Source organism: Nomascus leucogenys, chromosome 10, assembly GCF_006542625.1.
Source record: "Nomascus leucogenys isolate Asia chromosome 10, Asia_NLE_v1, whole genome shotgun sequence".
In the NCBI taxonomy this organism is placed as follows: Eukaryota; Metazoa; Chordata; class Mammalia; order Primates; family Hylobatidae; genus Nomascus; species Nomascus leucogenys.
In genome coordinates, this window is record NC_044390.1 from 73599880 (window position 1) to 73619401 (window position 19522).

The 19522-nt window shown below is 38.3% G+C and overlaps 1 protein-coding gene across 1 annotated transcript in view; it reads left to right on the plus strand.

Moving 5' to 3' along the window:
• POLR3B (RNA polymerase III subunit B) overlaps window positions 1-19522 on the plus strand; it is a 148496-nt gene that overhangs the window by 73173 nt on the left and 55801 nt on the right. Inside the window, exons 15-19 of the mRNA XM_003269962.4 lie at window positions 388-550; window positions 1788-1941; window positions 5173-5247; window positions 5795-5893; window positions 13281-13408. Of these exons, the coding sequence (XP_003270010.1) occupies window positions 388-550; window positions 1788-1941; window positions 5173-5247; window positions 5795-5893; window positions 13281-13408 (619 nt within the window). The remainder of the gene's footprint in view (window positions 1-387; window positions 551-1787; window positions 1942-5172; window positions 5248-5794; window positions 5894-13280; window positions 13409-19522) is intronic.

A 19522-nucleotide genomic window follows, 5' to 3' on the forward strand; every position in this document is an offset into this window, starting at 1 on the left:
GCTGCATTTATTAATGTTTTCCTTTACTTATTTTATACGATGTCATCATAATAACTGTAATGTTCCAATGTGTGGGAGTAATTGTTAATGTAATCAGTTTTGTTGGGCATTTATGATGCCGTCAACATTTACAATTACAAATAGTACTGTGCTGAGCGTTTCTGTATCTAAATCTATTTTATATCCTTGCTTGTTATGAAGATAAATTCCCCTGAGTTAAGGGATATATATATTTTAAAGGCATTTGTGTGAATCACCACAGTATCCCCCTACAAAGTTGTACTGCTTTGCAATGCTGCCAGCAAAGTAGTGAGCTATTTTCAGATGTAAACTGTACTTTGTATTACTAATGTTCGTTTTTAGAAATGACTATCTTTTGTTTTTTAGGCATGTGGTTTGGTTAAAAACTTGGCCCTTATGACACACATCACAACTGATATGGAAGATGGACCCATTGTTAAATTAGCCAGTAACTTGGGAGTAGAAGATGTGAATTTATTATGTGGGGAAGAGCTTTCTTACCCAAATGTGTTTCTTGTCTTTCTTAATGGTGGGTATATTATAGAGACATGTTGGTCCTAGATAGTCTGTGAAGAGGGGATGGGAATCTGTTATTATCCTGGTATTTAAAGCACAGATAGACTTTAATTCTGGCCCAGGTTGACCTTCACTTAAAGGTAGAAAATACAATGATAATAGAAACAGTTACTTTGTTGGCTGGGTTATCCAAGGTTCTGAGAGGATATAGCTATCAGAGCTAAAGGGTAACTTTGCAGAAAGTGGCTGCTTTCTCCCCTTTTGCAGTTGCTGGCATATCCTTAGTGGAATAAGGTTCAGCATGGTATCTTTAAGTACAAGTTAAATATTGGAGTCATTCTGCAAAAATTATCAGATCAACTCTTATAAGGAATTGACTCTGTCTAGCGGTCTGATAATCAATATGTCAGCAGCCTGTGGTAAGAGGATCCCTCTCCTTTGGCTCACACTCCAGTTACTTCTTTCATATACCTCTTCCCGTCTCCTTCAAAGTCTTCCAGAGACTCAGCAGCAAGTGTGCTCTCTTCCTTTCTGCTTTTGATTTGGTGCTGTGTGCCTGTCCTCTCCCTAGTATGCTCCATGAGCTTATCCCTTATCACTTGTCTGTTCTCTCTTCCTCTCCCCCTTCCTCTCATTCTAGGAGGCATTAACTCTTTTTTATATGGGCTGGTGAGGAAGGGGTCAGAGCCTCAGCAGGGCTGTTAACTGACTGCCTAGTTCATTGTATCCCAGAGGCTAACACTGAGTGAGCTTTTACTCTGCACTTTCACCCAGTGCCTCTTTGAATCCTCCCGCTAACCTTGGGAAGCAAAGTTCATTTTCCTCATTTCACAGATGATGATTACAACAAGAAGCAGTTTAATAATAGCAGTTAGTAGGTGCTAGGCAGAATTCTCAGTACTTTAAATGATCAGCTCGTTTAATCTTTACTGCCAGCCTGTGGAAGTGATGGAGCCAGTGTTCAAACCCAGGTGGTTTGGACCCCAAGTTCATGCCCTGGCACTGTGCTGAAAGATGAGGAAAATGAAGCTGACTTTTCCAGTATTCCTCAGCCAGCATGTGGAAGGACTGGCCCTTAAGCATTCTTCCTTTGTTGCTTCCCTGCAACCTTGTGGACTGGCTGCAGGTGTTAATAATAGTATTTTCAAATAACTGCTTAGTGCTGATTACTATTTTTATTGGTTGGATATATTAAATCAGGTTGGATTTATTTTTTATTTCTGTCTTACCTATTCTTTCTTTTTGCCTAGGTAACATCTTAGGTGTCATTCGAGACCACAAAAAGCTAGTGAATACATTTCGACTCATGAGAAGAGCAGGATATATCAATGAATTTGTTTCCATCTCAACAAATCTTACAGATCGTTGTGTCTATATTTCTTCTGATGGGGGAAGGCTATGCAGGTATATATGCAGGTTACTAAAAAGAATTTTTAAGAATCTCTTTATATTTGCTCTTGAAAAAAATAGACTTGTTTTTATTTTTAAAACTGTTTTAACCTCTTTCATTGTGAAGATAAATTTAATTCCGTGAGCAAACACTTCATGAATATGCGTATTAGGTACTGAGGATTCAGATTAATGGGAGACAGAGTCTGCCCTCAGAGAGCTCAGTCTGCTGGGAAAGGCAGAAAAAATGACTAATAACAATCAACTGCTAGTAGTTAATGCTAGCCACCATTTGTCATTTTAATGGAGACACTATATGTGTAAGGCTTTAACTTCATTCAACCCTATGTGGTTGGTTTATTCTTGTCATTTAAGAAATGAGGAAACTGAGGTTCAGTGAGGCTGAGTAACTTATTGAAAGCTAAAGAGTGGTGGAATCTGTTTTTTATTTGAAAGTCCTTAGGATTCGTTTGATGCATGATTTTGCCCACTATAGTCTGTTGCTACAAACTGAGCTTTAAGGGAGGAATAGGATTGTGTTAACTTGGAGGTAGGTGGGGAGGAGAAAGGCTGAAAAAAGGCAAGAATGGAAACATGGAGGCATGAAGAAATAATAACACTAGACCCAATGGAAAAGTAGGCTCCTTTTATTCATTCAGTAAATATTTATTAAAGGCCTATTATGCACAGGTACTATCTAGGAGCTGGAGGTACAGAGATGAATGTGACATGGTGTCTGGTTTGAAGGGATATGCAGAGACATCAGCTGAGGACATTGCCTTGTTTCACAAGCGTTTTCTAGCATTACCGTAGTTATTCTGTATATACCTCGGGTAGTGCTGAAGCACAAGGCAGTGAGCCAGCAGTAGCTGGAAGTCTGTCAGAGCTGGGAGAGTAACTGCATGCTTTCCTCCAGCATCCTTTCCTCCTTCATACGACACTACCTCATTTTCCTTTGAGGACTGCCTATCCCCATTGGCAGGCTTCTTGGAATGGTCAGTCCAGCACCCTCTTCTCTTCAGCCAGGGGTTGGGCATATGACCCAAATGAGGCCAGTCAGACCTCCTCATCAGAGAATTTGAATCCCAGGTAAAATAAATCAAGGGAGGGAGGTGGTTGGACTTGATTCATTCTCCCAGTGCTGCACGCAAGATTTTCTGGATTCATTCATTTATTCAAGATTTTCTTGATTCATTCTCCCAGTGCTGCATGCACCTCATTTTCTGGATTCTTGGAACTGCTCTAGTTCCTTTTCTTTCTGAGGCTGAGCATTTCACCTTTTTCTTTTATTCTTATCCTTCCATTAAATTCTTTTTTTTTTTTTTTTTGAGACAGAGTCTCACTTTGTCACCCAGGCTGGAGTGCAGTGGTACGATCTTGGCTCACTGCAGCCTCCACCTCCCAGGTTCAAGTGATTCTCATGCCTCAGCTCCCCGCCCCCCTCCCCCACCCAGTAGCTGGGATTACAGGCACACACCACTGCCCCTGGCTAATTTTTTGTATTATTAGTAGAGATGGGGTTTCACTGTGTTGGTCAGGCTGGTCTTGAACTCCTGGCCTCAAGTGATCCACCCACCTCAGCCTCCAGAAGTGCTGGGATTACAGGCGTGAGCCATCGCACCCAGCACCAGTAAGTTCTTAATGCTTTCAGTAAACTTCATTTTTGCTTAAATTAGCCAGAATTGGTGTCTCTTCTTTGCAACCGAAGAATGGTTAGCTGATGATATACCTGTGTTTGAATCCTAACTTCCCACTTACTGAGTTGTGTGACTGAGTATACTACTTCAGTCTCTCAGCCTTGGTTTCCTTGGCTGTAAAATGGAAACATTAATGCCTGCCTAAGATTGTCCTGAGAACTAGTTGATAGAAGGTGTGGTAAGTGCTCAGTAGGGTGCCAGGCACACATTAGGTAGGTGCTTATTTATAACTTAATAACATGCTCCAGTTAAGGGCAGGAATAACAGTGACATTTTCTAGGTTACTCTTTTTTAGGATTTCATTACAACCAACATAATATATATTTGAGAATAAAACTCTTTTATAGAAGCAACTTTATAATTGCATAACAGATCTAGCAGGAAAAAATAGTAGAATGCGTTGAGTAACGTAAGGATAACTGAGGCAGCTAAATGTGATCCCCTCCCTCTCCCCTGCCGGTTTTTGTCATCTCATCTGAGGCTTAACCTGAATCCACTGCAGTGCTCAAATGAGGCATTAGTGGGCTCTGCTTCGCTACCAAGAAGGAGCCAGAATTTCGAGGTACCGTGGATTTCCATGAAAAGCGCACCCAGTTCATTTTTCAACAACTTGTGTTCCCCTTTTGTAATTGTGCAGCTCCTCTTCTTAACTGTTGAAAAGTGCTCATTAGTCCTCAAATAGTTATTTGGACTTTAGGGTAGAGCGCACAAGTGTCTGGTGGTTACTTGCTCCTCTCTGTAAGAGCCGCTTATCCAAATAGCAACAGCCCTTGACGTTTCAGTGCTGCATGCCATCCTTTGTGTTGGGGTTTCCTCCTGGTGGCAAAGCCCTCCGAGGCAAGTCCCCACTGACAGTTACAGGTTAATCTGCCAGAATGCCTTCTCCACCTTCCACCCATTACGTCGCTGAAAACCACAAAGTAAGAAAGCTTCATTCTCTGCCAACTTTTAGCCACTCTCTTTGGTAATGTGTAGCTTTAAGTATCTTGCTAATCTAGTTCAGTGATGTTTAGACTAAATGAAACTACTCTAAACATCTGGATATTCATCAGAACCTCATAACACAACGCCATTATTACCCTAGGTGACGGTGCTTCTTTGCCTGTTAACTCCATGAGTAGTATGCAAAATATTTCCAATGTGAAATCAGGGGATGTTTTTAGATTGATACATTACACCATTTTTAAAAATATGACATTAAAGGTTTTTGTATCCTTTTCAGACTTTGAGTATCATTTTTGTGTTGCCTTTTCATTCAAAACCAAATGTTTCCTAAGATACTTGCAGGAAGCACTGTGTGTGTGCGTGACTATGTCCACACATACTCACATGTACACACGGGCTTGCGTATGTATGTGTGTGTATGTGAGAGACAGCATAGGCCCCTACACCATGCTCATCCATACAAAAAATACCTAGTGTCCTCAGCAATCCAGGAATAGGTTTGCTTGTATTTACATCTTCCCTCATCTCACTTTGGTAAACTAACTTGCCTGTGTAATTTTTCCCTGGAACTACTATTAATTTGGTTTTGCTGTTTCCAATCTAGACCCTACATAATTGTCAAGAAACAGAAGCCAGCAGTCACAAATAAACATATGGAAGAGCTGGCCCAAGGGTACAGGTAAGTAGCCAAAAGTAAAACTTACCAATCTCCTTAATACCCACATACATGATTTAAGAAAAGTGTATTTTCATTTTAGTGTTTTAATTTCTTTCCACCAAATTACCAGCCTGGTAAAAACCTATTTTGCTCCATGTGAACTTGCTTGGACATTGTAAAATATTCATCAGTTTAGATCATGAGGGTTACCTAGTCTTGATGTCAGTTAGTACACAAGTAAGTGTTTCTGGTAAGAAAAGGACTTACATCATATGTCAGTGTAGACACTGTGGGTCTCATTATGAGGTTTCTAAGGTCAGAATTTTTTTTTAAGAAGTGGGGACTAGGTTGACAAGAGTTACAGACAGACACTTTGCTGTTTTTATTTCAGCAATTTGTGGTTACTGTGTGAGCTAAGAATAACATGTTTCAGGATCCCAATGTAATGATATTCTCTGGGACAGAAAGGTGCTTTGGGCCTAAATGAAAGCCAGTATCTCCTGTTATTATATAAAATACTGCAGAAAAATGCTTTTTAGTGATGTCTCTTTCACCAATATTTTCCCAGGAATTTTGAAGATTTCTTACATGAGAGTCTGGTTGAATATTTAGATGTGAATGAAGAAAATGATTGTAACATTGCACTGTACGAACACACAATTAATAAGTAAGTAGGATCCATAGCAACCATAATTAAAACCTGTTCTGACTATAGAAACTTCCTTGTCTTTTACTGTCATCTTCAGTCCCTCTATCTTGTACTGTTTTGACAGGAACTGTTAGAAATATACCATCCTTTTTCTTTTTTTTTTGAACATGCAGGTTTGTTACATAGGTAAACGTGGGCCATGGTGGTTTGCTGTACCTATCAACCCATCACCTAGGTATTAAGCCCAGCATGCATTAGCTATTTATCTTGGTGCTCTCCCTCCCCCAACCCCCTCACAGACCCCCTGGTGTGTGTTGTTCCCCTCCCTGTGTCCATGTGTTCTCATTGTTCAGCTTCCACCTGTGAGTGAGAACATGTGATGTTTGGTTTTCTATTCCTGTGTTAGTTTGCTGAGGATGGCTTCCAGCTTCATCCATGTCCCTGCAAAGGACATGATCTCGTTCCTTTTTATGACTGCATAGTATTTCATGGTATATATGTATATTGTATATTTCTGTATGTAACATAAAGAAATATACAATTTTATAGCAGAGCATAACCCATCATTTATCCCAGTGAAGAGTATTACAAAGCAGCTAACAAGTCATCTTTAGATTTAATTATCCTTCCTATTCATGTGACAGTTTATATATACACACACACACACACACACTCATAGAAAGATATATCCATATATTCATATAGATAGATAACCATATATATGTATATAAAACCATATATATATGTATGGTTTTTTTTTTTTGAGACAAGGTCTTGCTCTGTCACCCAGAAGGAGTACAGTGGCACAACATAGCTCAGTGAAACTTAAAACTCCTGATCTCAAGTGATCCTCCCACTTCAGTCTCCTGGGATTACAGGCATGCACCACCATGCCCAGCCTTAATGTATATTTTTTAAAAGGAGTTGCTTCTCTGATTTTAATACTTGATTACTGCCAAAATTGAACTAATGAATCAAGCTGTATAAAAATATACTTACCTCTTTTAGAAATGATTTTGTCCATGGACATCTGAATTCTTGTCAGTGCAGGAATTCTCTACATAGTCTGTTCAAAAACTCTAAGTTTATGTGCAGTATACACTTGAATTGGTAGTATGTTCACAATATTTCTTCTTGAACAATGATATTTTTAGAAGCATCTGTGTTCCATTTGGAGTACATTAAAGAACATCTATATAACTTGCTGTCTGATGCATGTGACTAATGTACCACTTACCTGAAATTGGAATTCTTGCAGATATATTGCTAGAGAGTTTAATACTACCACCTAATAACTATTTATGTCTTCAATCAAGAATAAGTACTTTTCTGACCCAGTGTAATGGCTCACCCCTATAATCCCAGTGCTTTGGGAGGCTGGGGCAGGAGAATCACCTGAGGCCAAGAGTTTGAGACCAGCCTGGACAACATAGCAAGACCCTATGTCTAAAAATAAAAATAAAAAATTAGCTGGACCCAGTGGCACACACCTGTAGTCCTAGCTACTTGGGAGGCTGAGGTGGAAGGATCACTTGAGCCCAGTTTGAGGCTGCAGTGAGCTATACTTGGAACACCACTGCATTCCAGCTTGGGCAAGAGAGTGAGACCCTTACTCACAAAAAATATAGATATATATCCTGAGTATAAAAGAGAACTATTTTATAGTAGCCCCATAAATGACATTTCCATCCTTGTATTACTCAAGCCAACAGAACCCTCTATTTCCGTCCTGACCCTTTTTCTTATATCGATATCAATCCCTAGCTCATCATATGAGCCTTCCAAATACTTCTGGAATCTGGACTCTTTTTCACTACCTCAGTCCATCACCTAGTCCAGGCCATTTCTATGTCTTACCTGGATTTTTGCAAAGGCCTCCTGACTATTTTGACACCTGTTCCCATACAGTCTTTTCCTAATAGAGCAGAGGGGGCATGTCCGTTCTCTTCTCAAATCCCTCAGGGGCTTTCCGTCTGCCTCAGAAGTCCTTACAGAGGCCTTCCAGTTCCTGCACAATCTGCCCACTCCCATTTCTACCTCTCCCCACTCCCTGTTTGAACGACACTGGCCTCTTCTCCGAACACTGCAGGCGTGCCTCTGCCTTAGCACCTTTGCACTGGCTGCTTCCTCTGCCTGGAGCACTCTCTCACATACCTGCATGGCTCACTGCTTCACCTCCTCCAGGTCTTCACTTAGGTGTCACCTTCTTGTGAGACTTTTCTGACCACTCTATTGAAAGTAGAAACCCTTGTCTCTATCCACTCCTCTTTACTACTTTTTTTTTTTACTTCTTGTGCCTATTACCATAGAGTAAAATTGGTATTTTACTGATGTATCTATGTATTGTCTATCTTCCCTCACTTAGAAGCTTCACTTAGGCAGGGATTTTCATCAGGTTTTTCATTGATGTAAATGAATATTAACTATCAGCATTACCCAATTACCAAGCTATTCCATATATCAAATTAATTTCATTTTAAAAACTAGAAGTTTTTGTATTATTTAATTCATACTTATGTTTTTTAAAATATAGAAATGCATGAAGTACAAAGAATGAATCCCCTTCCTTTCCCATCCCACCAGACTCTACACTCCAGAAGTCGCCAATGCCAATAATTTCTTATATACTGTTCTAGATTTTTTTTCTGAGTACAGACATACACACATGATTCCACACAATATGTGTGTATAAAACAGTGATAACATTTCCGGTGCCTTGATTTTGAAACTTAACCAGTATACTCGGGACATTTTCCATATTAGTATATACATTTGTATACATGTATATTTGTATACACAGTCATATATCACTTAATGACGGGCATGCATTCTGAGAAGTTTGTTGTTGGGTGATTTCATTATGTGAATATCGTAGTGTACTTAAACCTAGATGGTGTCTGTCACCCACTGTCACCTGCTATACACATAGACTATATGCTAAAGCCTATTGCTTCTAGACTATAAATCTGTACATCATATTACCCTACTGAACATTGTAGGCAGTTGTAACACAATGGTAAGTATTTGTGTATCAAAACATATCTAAACAAAGAAAAGGTATAGTAAAAATGCAGTATTATAATCGTTTGGAACCACCACCATTTATGCAGTGTGTTGTTGACCAAAATGTTATGTGATGTGTGACTGTATACATATAAATATATATATATTTTTAATTGCCGTTTGTTATTACATTATCGACCTACACATATTTAGTTTATTATCTAGTTTCCTACTGTTGAATATTTAGGTAGTTTCCAATTTTTCTACTATTATAAACAACAGGTTACTTAGTTTTCATTCGAACTAAATTTAAGTGCTTTATATACAGTGAATAAGAAATCTCGGCTGAGTGCAGTGGCTCACACCTGTAATCGCAACGTTTTGGGAGGCCAAGACAGGCAGATCACCTGAGATTGGGAGTTTGAGACCAGCCTGACCAGCATGGAGAAACCGTGTCTCTACTAAAAATAGAAAACTAGCTGGACATGGTGGCACATGTCTGTAATCCCAGCTACTTGGGAGGCTAAGGTGGGAGAATCGCTTGAACCCGGGAGGCGGAGGTTGCAGTATGCCAAGATCGCACCATTGCACTCCAGCCTGGGCAACAAGAGCGAAACTCTGCCTCAAAAAAAAAAAAAATCTCCCAATTCCTGTTCAGTTTCTAAACTGATGATTTTAAAGAGAATAATTTTTTTTTTGTAAAATCAGAATCTAGAGTGTTTGGACTTCCAGTAATTATTAGATACTATATGAGTTTATGTGTGTTGTCACCATTAAAGAAAAAAACTTCAGATGTTTCTTTTCATTTTTCAACTCAATCCAGTGTTAACATCTGAAAAAGTGGTTTTTACTTAGATGGAGAATGTCAACTTGGCCAATATTTAAACAAAGCAGTATATTTAAAAGAAAATCTGTTTTCTTCTAGTCTATAAAATGTAGCTATAAGCTGATGTTCTTTAAGGAAAAAAGCAAAACAAAACCTAGAGTATTTTCCCTTCCTACTTAACAAAGGAAGTCTTTTCCCTTCCTGCTTGTCTGAGAGGATTGGGGTTCTGCTAGGTCATAAGGTGAAAACAGTACTCTTCAAACCAAGAACTACATGGAGGGCACCTTCTCTCACCAAACTAGGGACATAATTTAATACATGTGCTTTGGGGAAAAAAAACAGATGAATAACTGGATAAATGGGAGCTCTTTTACCAAGTACCTTCCATTGATGGGTTGGGACTTGGTTTCTTGGACATCGCTTCGGTCCACAGGTGCTGTAAACCACTGAAATTTTTAAGGTTACACTTCACAAACACTTGAGGGAAAAATAGCGAGTCCACAGAGATCACAGATCCTGGATGACACATCTGGTACCTTCCATAAAGACCTATAATTAATCTGGGTACTCTTTCCTATTAACACATCTGAGTTGCTTCATCATTTGGCCAAAAAACTGAATTTTCTGCAGAAATATATTATGAAAGCTACCAAGATTCTGACATCTACTGGGTAAGATCTTACTTTGTGTCCAATAGCACTTAACTTTGTGTCCAATACTACCCATAGCAGAGCTGTCCAGTAAAATAAAATGCAAGCCACCTATATAACCTCAAACTTTCTAATAGCCACATTAAAAAGGTAAAAAGAAACTGGTAAAATTATTTTAAATAATAGTTTTATTTGTCAACATATCCAAAATATTATGTCAACAGGTAATATAAAACTAATGAGCTATTTTACACTTTTTTTTGTACTATAAGTCCTCAAAATCTGGTGTATATTTACAGCACATTTCAATTTGGATGCCAATTTTTTATCAGAATTACTAGATCTCATTTCATAACATTTACACTTTTAAAAGATTCATAAATGTAAGTTGTTCTAAGATAAAAGGTTTTATGTAACTGAACTGAGTTATTTAAATTTCAATTTGAGTTTTAAAATTTAAAGTAATTTGACAAAAACAAGCAATGGGGAAAGGATTCCCTATTTAATAAATGGTGCTGGGAAAACTGGCTAGCCATATGTAGAAAGCTGAAACTGGATCCCTTCCTTACACCTTATACAAAAATTAATTCAAGATGGATTAAAGACTTACATGTTAGACCTAAAACCATAAAAACCCAGAAGAAAACCTAGGCAATACCATTCAGGACATAGGCATGGGCAAGGACTTCATGTCTAAAACACCAAAAGCAATGGCAACAAAAGCCAAAATTTACAAATGGGATCTAATTAAACTAAAGAGCTTCTGCACAGCAAAAGAAACTACCGTCAGAGTGAATAGGCAACCTACAAAATGGGAGAAAATTTTCGCAACCTACTCATCTGACAAAGGGCTAATATCCAGAATCTACAATGAACTCAAACAAATTTACAAGAAAAAAACAAACAACCCCATCAAAAAGTGGGCGAAGGATATGAACAGACACTTTTCAAAAGAAGACATTTATGCAGCCAAAAAACACATGAAAAAATGCTCATCATCACTGGCCATCAGAGAAATGCAAATCAAAACCACAGTGAGATACCATCTCACACCAGTTAGAATGGCCATCATTAAAAAGTCAGGAAACAACAGGTGCTGGAGAGGATGTGGAGAAATAGGAACACTTTTACACTGTTGGTGGGACTGTAAACTGGTTCAACCATTGTGGAAGTCAGTGTGGCGATTCCTCAGGGATCTAGAACTAGAAATACCATTTGACCCAGCCATCCCATTACTGGATATATACCCAAAGGACTATAAATCATGCTGCTATAAAGACACATGCACACGTATGTTTATTGCGGCACTATTCACAATAGCAAAGACTTGGAACCAACCCAAATGTCCAACAACGATAGACTGGATTAAGAAAACGTGGCACATATACACCATGGAATACTATGCAGCCATAAATAATGAGTTCATGTCCTTTGTAGGGACATGGATGAAACTGGAAATCATCATTCTCAGTAAACTATCGCAAGGACAAAAAACCAAACACCGCATGTTCTCACTCATAGGTGGGAATTGAACAGTGAGAACACATGGACACAGGAAGGGGAACATCACACTCCAGGGACTGTTGTGGGGTGGGGGGAGGGGGAGAGGGATAGCATTAGGAGATATACCTAGTGCTAAATGACGAGTTAATGGGTGCAGCACACCAACATGGCACATGTATACATATGTAACAAACCTGCACATTGTGCACATGTACCCTAAAACTTAAAGTATAATAATAATAAAATAAGAAAAAAAAGTATGAATGGAAAAAAATAGAAATATTGATAATATCGAAGAACATTAACAGTATCAATAACAATAAGTAAATATATTTTGTATTAAAAAATAAAAAAATAAAATTTAAAGTAATTAAAATTAAGTAAAATTTAAAAATTCAGTTTCTCAGTCACACTAGCCTGGCATTTCAAGTGCTCAGTAGCCACAGTTATTTAGTGTCTAGTGGCCATGGTATTGGTCCCTGTAGGTCTATAGTAACTTTTTTTTTTTTTTTTTGAGACAGAGTCTTGCTCTGTTGCCCAGGCTGGAGTGCAGTGGCAAGATCTTGGCTCACTGCAACCTCCATCTCCTGGGTTCAAGCAATTCTTCTGCCTCAGCCTCCAGAGTAGCTGGGATTACAGGTGCCCACCACCATGCCTGGATAATTTTTGGTATTTTTTAAGTAGAGGCAGGGTTTTACTGTGTTGGCCAGGCTGGTCTTGACCTCCTGACCTCAAGTGATCCACTTGCCTCGGCCTCCCAAACTGCTGGGATTATAGGCGTGAGCCACTGCGCCCGGCCTATAGTAACTATTCTTTTTTTTTTGAGATGGAGTCTCGCTGTCTCGCCAGGCTGGAGTGCAGTGGCATGATCTCGGCTCACTGCAACCTCCACCTCCCGGGTTCAAGCAATTCTCCTGCCTCAGCCTCCCAAGTAGCTGGGACTACAGGTGGGCACCACCACACCCAGCTAATCTGTATTTTTAATAGAGACAGGGTTTCACCATGTTGGCAAGATGGTCTCGATCTCTTGACCTCATGATCCACCTGCCTCGGCCTCTCAAAGTTCTGGGATTACAGGTGTGAGCCACTGTGCCTGGCTAGTAACTAATCTTAAAGGATGTATATTCCACTCAGTGTACTCATTGATATATGTTAGAAGAATGAGGAAAAGCAGGCTACTCATCCATGTGGATATTGCTGATGTATTTCTATATGTTGAATATAGTAATTTATATGTTAATGACAAGTTCTTATGTTTTACTGTATTTTAAGTGTGTTTTTATTTTACCAGTTTTACTAGCATCAAATTTTATAGACATATAAATCCCTTGAGGACCTAGATAACAATATTTTTATACCTTTTAAGAGATGTTTATTTTTGTACTTGATGCTTAAGATACGTGATTTTTACTTAACCTGTTAGAGACACCACCCACTTGGAGATCGAACCCTTCACTCTTCTCGGCGTGTGTGCTGGACTGATCCCATACCCTCACCATAACCAGTCACCGAGAAACACTTATCAGTGTGCCATGGGGAAACAAGCCATGGGTAAGATTTCCTCCTTGCAAGTTGGTTCTAAATACTTGGAAATACTTTTGGAAAAAGTCTTACATCTTTATTCCTGCTTCACCAGTATTATATGTTTAAACCAACCAGGCACTGGGAACACCTGAGGGTTACCAAGTCCAGGGAGTTGCCTATGGAACTCTGCAAGGCTTGGTGCCCTTAAACAAGGCATTAAAAAATGCCTAAAGCTTAAACAAAAAATGGAGAAAACCTCTCCAAACTTGTTTCCTTCACTGAACAAAGCAATATGTAATAAGTGTCACAGAATTAATAGAGATAAATATAAAGAAAAAAGCCCTATAAGGTGTAACTTGTTAACCTTGAGAGATGGGAGAAAGGGCAGAAAAACTCAAGGTTAAGGAGGAAGAGGGAGAAAAAAACAGATAAAGATGTACAATGTCTATTCGAGTGTACCTAGTAATTGCCTGGTTGACAATCCCTGAACCCATTATACCCTTGCAATTGCTACTATATCTCCTAAAACTTATCCAATTCATGTCACACTGATTTCTGAGTTTATTTTCCTTCCTCTTTCTCTTCGTCTTCTCTTTTATCTGTTAATTTATTTATTTGTTCATTTGTAACATTTATTGAGCATAACTGTAGACTAGACATGAGGCTGGAGCCTGAAAATAGAGAGATGAAGCAGAGCCCTGTGCTCAGGGAGTTCAAAGTCTAGTAGGAGAGACCAAATAAAACAGTAACCCAATCTGGTGTAATAAATGCTGTAACTGACAACCAAAATCTAAGAAAATTAGAGGAGGAAGGTCACTTAAACTGAGAGTGGGTTGTTTCTGAAGGGTAGAGCTGAGCTGAGTCTTGGAAGACTGAGTATTTTTGAAGGTATGGAAGTGTGAGCAAGTATGGCATAAGAGGTCTCAGTACTTTGGTATGGCTGCATAGTGTAGCCTGGTACAGAGGCGTGAAGGGGAGGTGCCATATGTTGAGGAGTTTGAGTTTTATCTTGAAGGTAATACAGAGAGAATACCAGTGCCCCCTGACCCCGCCAAAAAAAAAGTTTTACTTATAAAGCTTTTTGAAATGTTTTAAAAAAATCATTTAAATCCTAATATATTTAGTAAATTTTATTTTCGTATATGCCCATGACACCAATATGATTGCCATCTCTGATTTAAAGTATGATACAAGGAGCTTCATAAAGAAACTGTAAAAATGTAGAGAGGAGGGCATTGCATTGCCTTTGGGTAGCAACCAGAATGCATTTAGCTCCTCCATTACCAACAACCAGCTGCAACTGACCATAGCTTGGCAATTAAGAAACCCTATTTCTTCATTATGGATAGAGAGTAGATATATTTCTTTTCAAGTTTTTATATTGCCCTCTGGTTAGCTAGAAAGAAATAAAAAGCATTTTATCCTGCTACTATTTACCTGAATGATGTAATGCCTGGACAGTTGAGAATAATTCCCAGTGGGAAAATCTAAACAGCAGCTCATCAATTTAGCCTTTCCCATTCATCCTCAGTAGCGGTGTAGGCTGATTTCCCGCTTGTGCTTCTGACTTGCTAACAAGTTGAAATATACAGTACTGAACCCTGTGTGTCATGAAAGGGCTATCACTTCTATTGGGTTTACCAAACCATTTTGTTTCATGATGTGAATCCCAGCTGAAACAATGCACCTTTTGTGTAGAACCTTCAGCAGAATTAACGGAAGACTAATCACTTCATCGCTAATGCCACTCTTCAGTGTGTTTGAAGATCGAAACAGAAAGAGCTGCAGCTATCTCCACGTAGTGAAGCTTTTTTAAAAAATAAAGAATAGAGTTGAAAGAAAGAAATAATATTTTTATTTTTATAACTCCTCTCCCCACAAAAAAAAAAAAAGAAGAAAAGAAAAACCCTTTATATGTGGCAATGAGTATCTGAAACGTTTGGTTAGTTACCACACACAGTTAAGCAGGATCAGTGTGTACAGAAAGCCAATTCAGTGTCTGTAGAGTTCTTTTGTAGTTTTCTGTGTGAAGGTTTTTTTTCTCGTTTTGTTTTGAGTGTCATTTGCAATTCATTGTCTGTGTTTTCTGAGGTTGGTGTATTCAGCTGCTCTGACCCTGGGTCCTGCACATTTAGCTCCTTGGATACAATCCTCTGACGTTACTGCTGACGCTAGGAAGACAAAAGCCACTGAATATCTTAAGTAATAAAAAAAAAAAAGCCTTTGTTACTGTTTGTTATTATAAAACACCTGACTGGAAAGAAAAGCAGCAAGATAAAAGTACATTTAGAGTTGGCATATAACGCGGCAGCATTTCTCTGTGGACACTGGAATAGCTGCAGAAGTATTGAGCAAAGTCTGCTTGAAAAATGACAAAAGGAAAAAGGTCGGCAGAGGGAGAAAACCCACAGCAGATACCCAGGTCTGTAATGCAGACTTCGCACTGTGAGTGGGACTTCTCTGGATCGTTTTAATTCCTTGCAGTCTTGACAGCTGATAACTAAAACTCACACACACTCTATCCCATTTTTACTATGAGCCATTGCTGAACATTATTTAAATTCAGAGCTTCTATGTGGATTTTCTAAAATATTTTAGTTGCTATTCATCTGTCTGCTGGTCCATGTATAACGTGGAAGATAGTAGCTCAGAATTAATTCACTAAATATTCTAGCCAATCTGGAAAATTTGCTCTCTACTATTCCCTACTGTCCCTCCCACTTCCCCCCAAGAGAGTGAAGAAATGAGAGAAAGTCATTTTCTATCGCTACGAAGGAGACCAAGGCCAGCACAAACCACAGAGATGGAAAGCCGTACCTTGTATGTAAGAAAGCTAATCCACGATAAAACACTAGCAGAGGATGTTTCTTAAATCTTAGGTGCTTTATTAATAAAGTTCGAGTTTCCACACAGCATCTTACTGTGCCACTGAGATGCACTTCTCCATGGGTATGGCTGTGCGTGTATTGTGATGTGGCTCAGAGCAAGAAGTCAGGTGGACGTCTGGAAATGTCTGGATCTCCAGGTCACTCGCTCAGCACTACCAGGAAGGGCTGTGTGTTGGAGCCACATTTTGTGTCCTCTCATTGGCACCCGATGCCAAGTTCACATGAGCCACACTTTCATATCCTGCCCATTTATTAGTTGGCAATCCTCTAGTGGAACACTTTCTCCTGTGTAAAAGGATCATTCAGTTACTATCAGCTCAATTAATGAATATGCAGCACAGACCTTCCCAGACCTCAAAGTGGCTTCTTCTCACTACCCCTTCCTGCTTCAACTTCAAACTACTGGGACTTTTTTTTAAGCTCAGGGGTGAATGCAGCTTCTGTTTTTGTGTTTGTTTTTAATAGATTCTATTCCTAAGTAGATAGTTTCTTCCTTTATGTTCCTCACTTTACAGTAGGCTGAGATGTACTAGAAATAGGCTGGAGAATTTTGTGACACTAAAAACACAATATACAAAGATCCTCATAAAATTTTGTTTCATTCTATACTTCCTCTCCCTTTCTGTTTGATTTGATTTTTAGCATATTTATTCTTTGTCTGTTTGAGGGTACAAAATGCAAAAAATGTTTTGGCCAAGTTACCCCTGGAAATTATTTTTTGAATTCTGCTATTGGTTAAAATTTTTTTTAATTATTATAGCTATTTTAGGTATAAGCTTATGTGGCATTTCTTAAGACTAGAATGTTAGCAATGAATATATACATATATATGGAGGTAAAATTGAGTACACTAAGTTTAGTATGTAGGTTTGAGTGGGAGGTAGAATGGATGATATTACAGGGTAATAAGGTATGTATTTTATTATTACTAGTATTGTTAATATTGGTCATAAATAATGTTGCCACTTACTGAGTATCCAAATTCTTTACATACATTATTTCTTTTTTTTTTTGAGATGGAGTCTTGCTGTCACCCCAGGCTGGAGTGCAGTGGCAGGATCACAACTCACTGCGACCTCCACTTCCTGGGTTCAAGGAATTCTCCTGCCTTAGCCTCTTGAGTAGCTGGGACTACAGACACACACCACCATGCCCAGCTAATTTTTTGTTTGTTTGTTTTTTAGTAGAGACAGGGTTTCACCATGTTGGCTAGGCTGGTCTCGAACTCCTGACCTCAGGTGTTCCACCTGCCTTGGCCTCCCAAAGTGCTGGGATTACAGGTGTAAGCCACTGCACCCAGCCCATTTTTTTTTAATCACAATAATAATCCTTTGAAATATAATACATACCTTTTTTTGTTCTGACAAGGAAGCTGAATCCTAGTTTTGTTGAGTAACATATAAAAGGTTTTCTATGTCTTCTATGTAATGTTACCTATAAAACTTACTAAAATTCTTCTCAACCAAAGCTAACTTCTTTTCTCATTTTTTTCCTGTCCATTGTGGATCACGATCAGGCTACTTTTTCTGTTAGAATGTAAATTATAAGCCCCTTGAAGTCAGGAGCTCCGTTATTTATTACAGGTTGAATATCCCTTATCTGAAATGCTTAGGACCAGGAGTGTTTCAGATTTTGGATTTTTTTGGATTTTGTAATATTTGCATATACATAATAAGATATCTTGGGGATGGGACCCAAGTCTAAACATAAAATCCGTTTAAGTTTCATATACACTTTATACGCATAGCCTAAAGGTAATTTATATGATATTTTTAATAATTTTGTACATGAAGCAAAGTTTGACTAAGTTTTGACTACAGCCCATCACCTGAGGTCAGGTGTGGAGTTTTCCACTTGTGGCGGCATGTTGGCGCTCAAAAAGTTTCTGATTTAGGAGCATTTTGGACTTTGGATTTTTGACTAAGGATGCTCAACGTGTGCTGCAGTTGACTCTTGAACAACACAGGGGTTAGGAGCACCAACTCCTCTCACAGTTGAAAATCCGTGTATAACTTTTGACTCCCCTAAAGCTAACTACTAATAGCCTACTGTTGACTGGAAGCCTTACCAATAACATAGTCAATTAACACTTATTTTGTATGTGATATGTGTTATATACTATATTCTTACAATTCAAATAAGCTAGATAAAAGAAAATGTTATTAAGGAAATTATAAGGAAGAGAAAATATATTATTCTTTAAATGGAAATGGATTATCATAAAGGTTTTTATCCTCGTCGTCTTCACACTGAGTAGGCTGAGGTGTAGAGGAAGGGAGAGATTGGTCTTGCTGTCTCAGGGGTAGTAGAGGCAAAAGAAAATCCATATATGAGTGGGCCCTTGCAGTTCAAATCCATGTTCAAGGGTCAACTGTATATCCTTTGTGCCTAGCATAGTGTCAGCTTAATAGGGAGTATCGTAAGTCATGTTTCAAAAATGAATGAATGAATGAATCTCTGAGAGTATTAAAATCATTAAGGAATTGGGTATATTTTTGAAAAGAATTTTGAAACAAAGAATAAGTTGGAGGATTTATACAACCTGATTTTGATTTACTATAAAGCTACAGTAATACAGTATGGTGTTGACAGAAGGGTAGACATATAGGTCAATGGAATTGGCATCAAGAGTCCAGAAATAAACTCAAATATTTATGGGCAATTGATTTTCAATGAATGTGTCAAAGCAATCCAATGGAGAGTAAAGTCTTTTCAACAAAATAAGTATCTGTATACTTATATGGAAAAAAGGAACGTTAGCTCCTACCTCATAGCATATAAAAATTAACAAAAAATATATTATAGCCCTAAATGTAAGAGCTAAAACCATTACTCTTGAAGAAGGAAACCTAGGTGAAAACCTTCATAGCTTGAGTTAAGCTAAGATTTCCTTACATAAAGAGTACAAAGTATAAAAATTGATCTTCTCAAAATTAAACTTTTGCTCTTGGAAAGATACTGTTAAGAATACGAAAATGCAAACCATAGAATGGGAGAAAGTATTTGCAATACATATATCTGATAAGGGATTTGTATTCAAGTATATATAAAGGACACTTCAATAATAAGACAACCCAATTAAAAGATAGACAAAATAAAAACAAAAACCAAGCACTTCACAAAGTGTTGGAATGACCAAATAAGCACATGAAACTGTGTTCAGCATTATTAGTTATCAGGTAAATGCAAATTAAGACCCCTGTAAGATACTACTACACACTCAGAATGATTAAAATTAAAAAGATGAGCTACT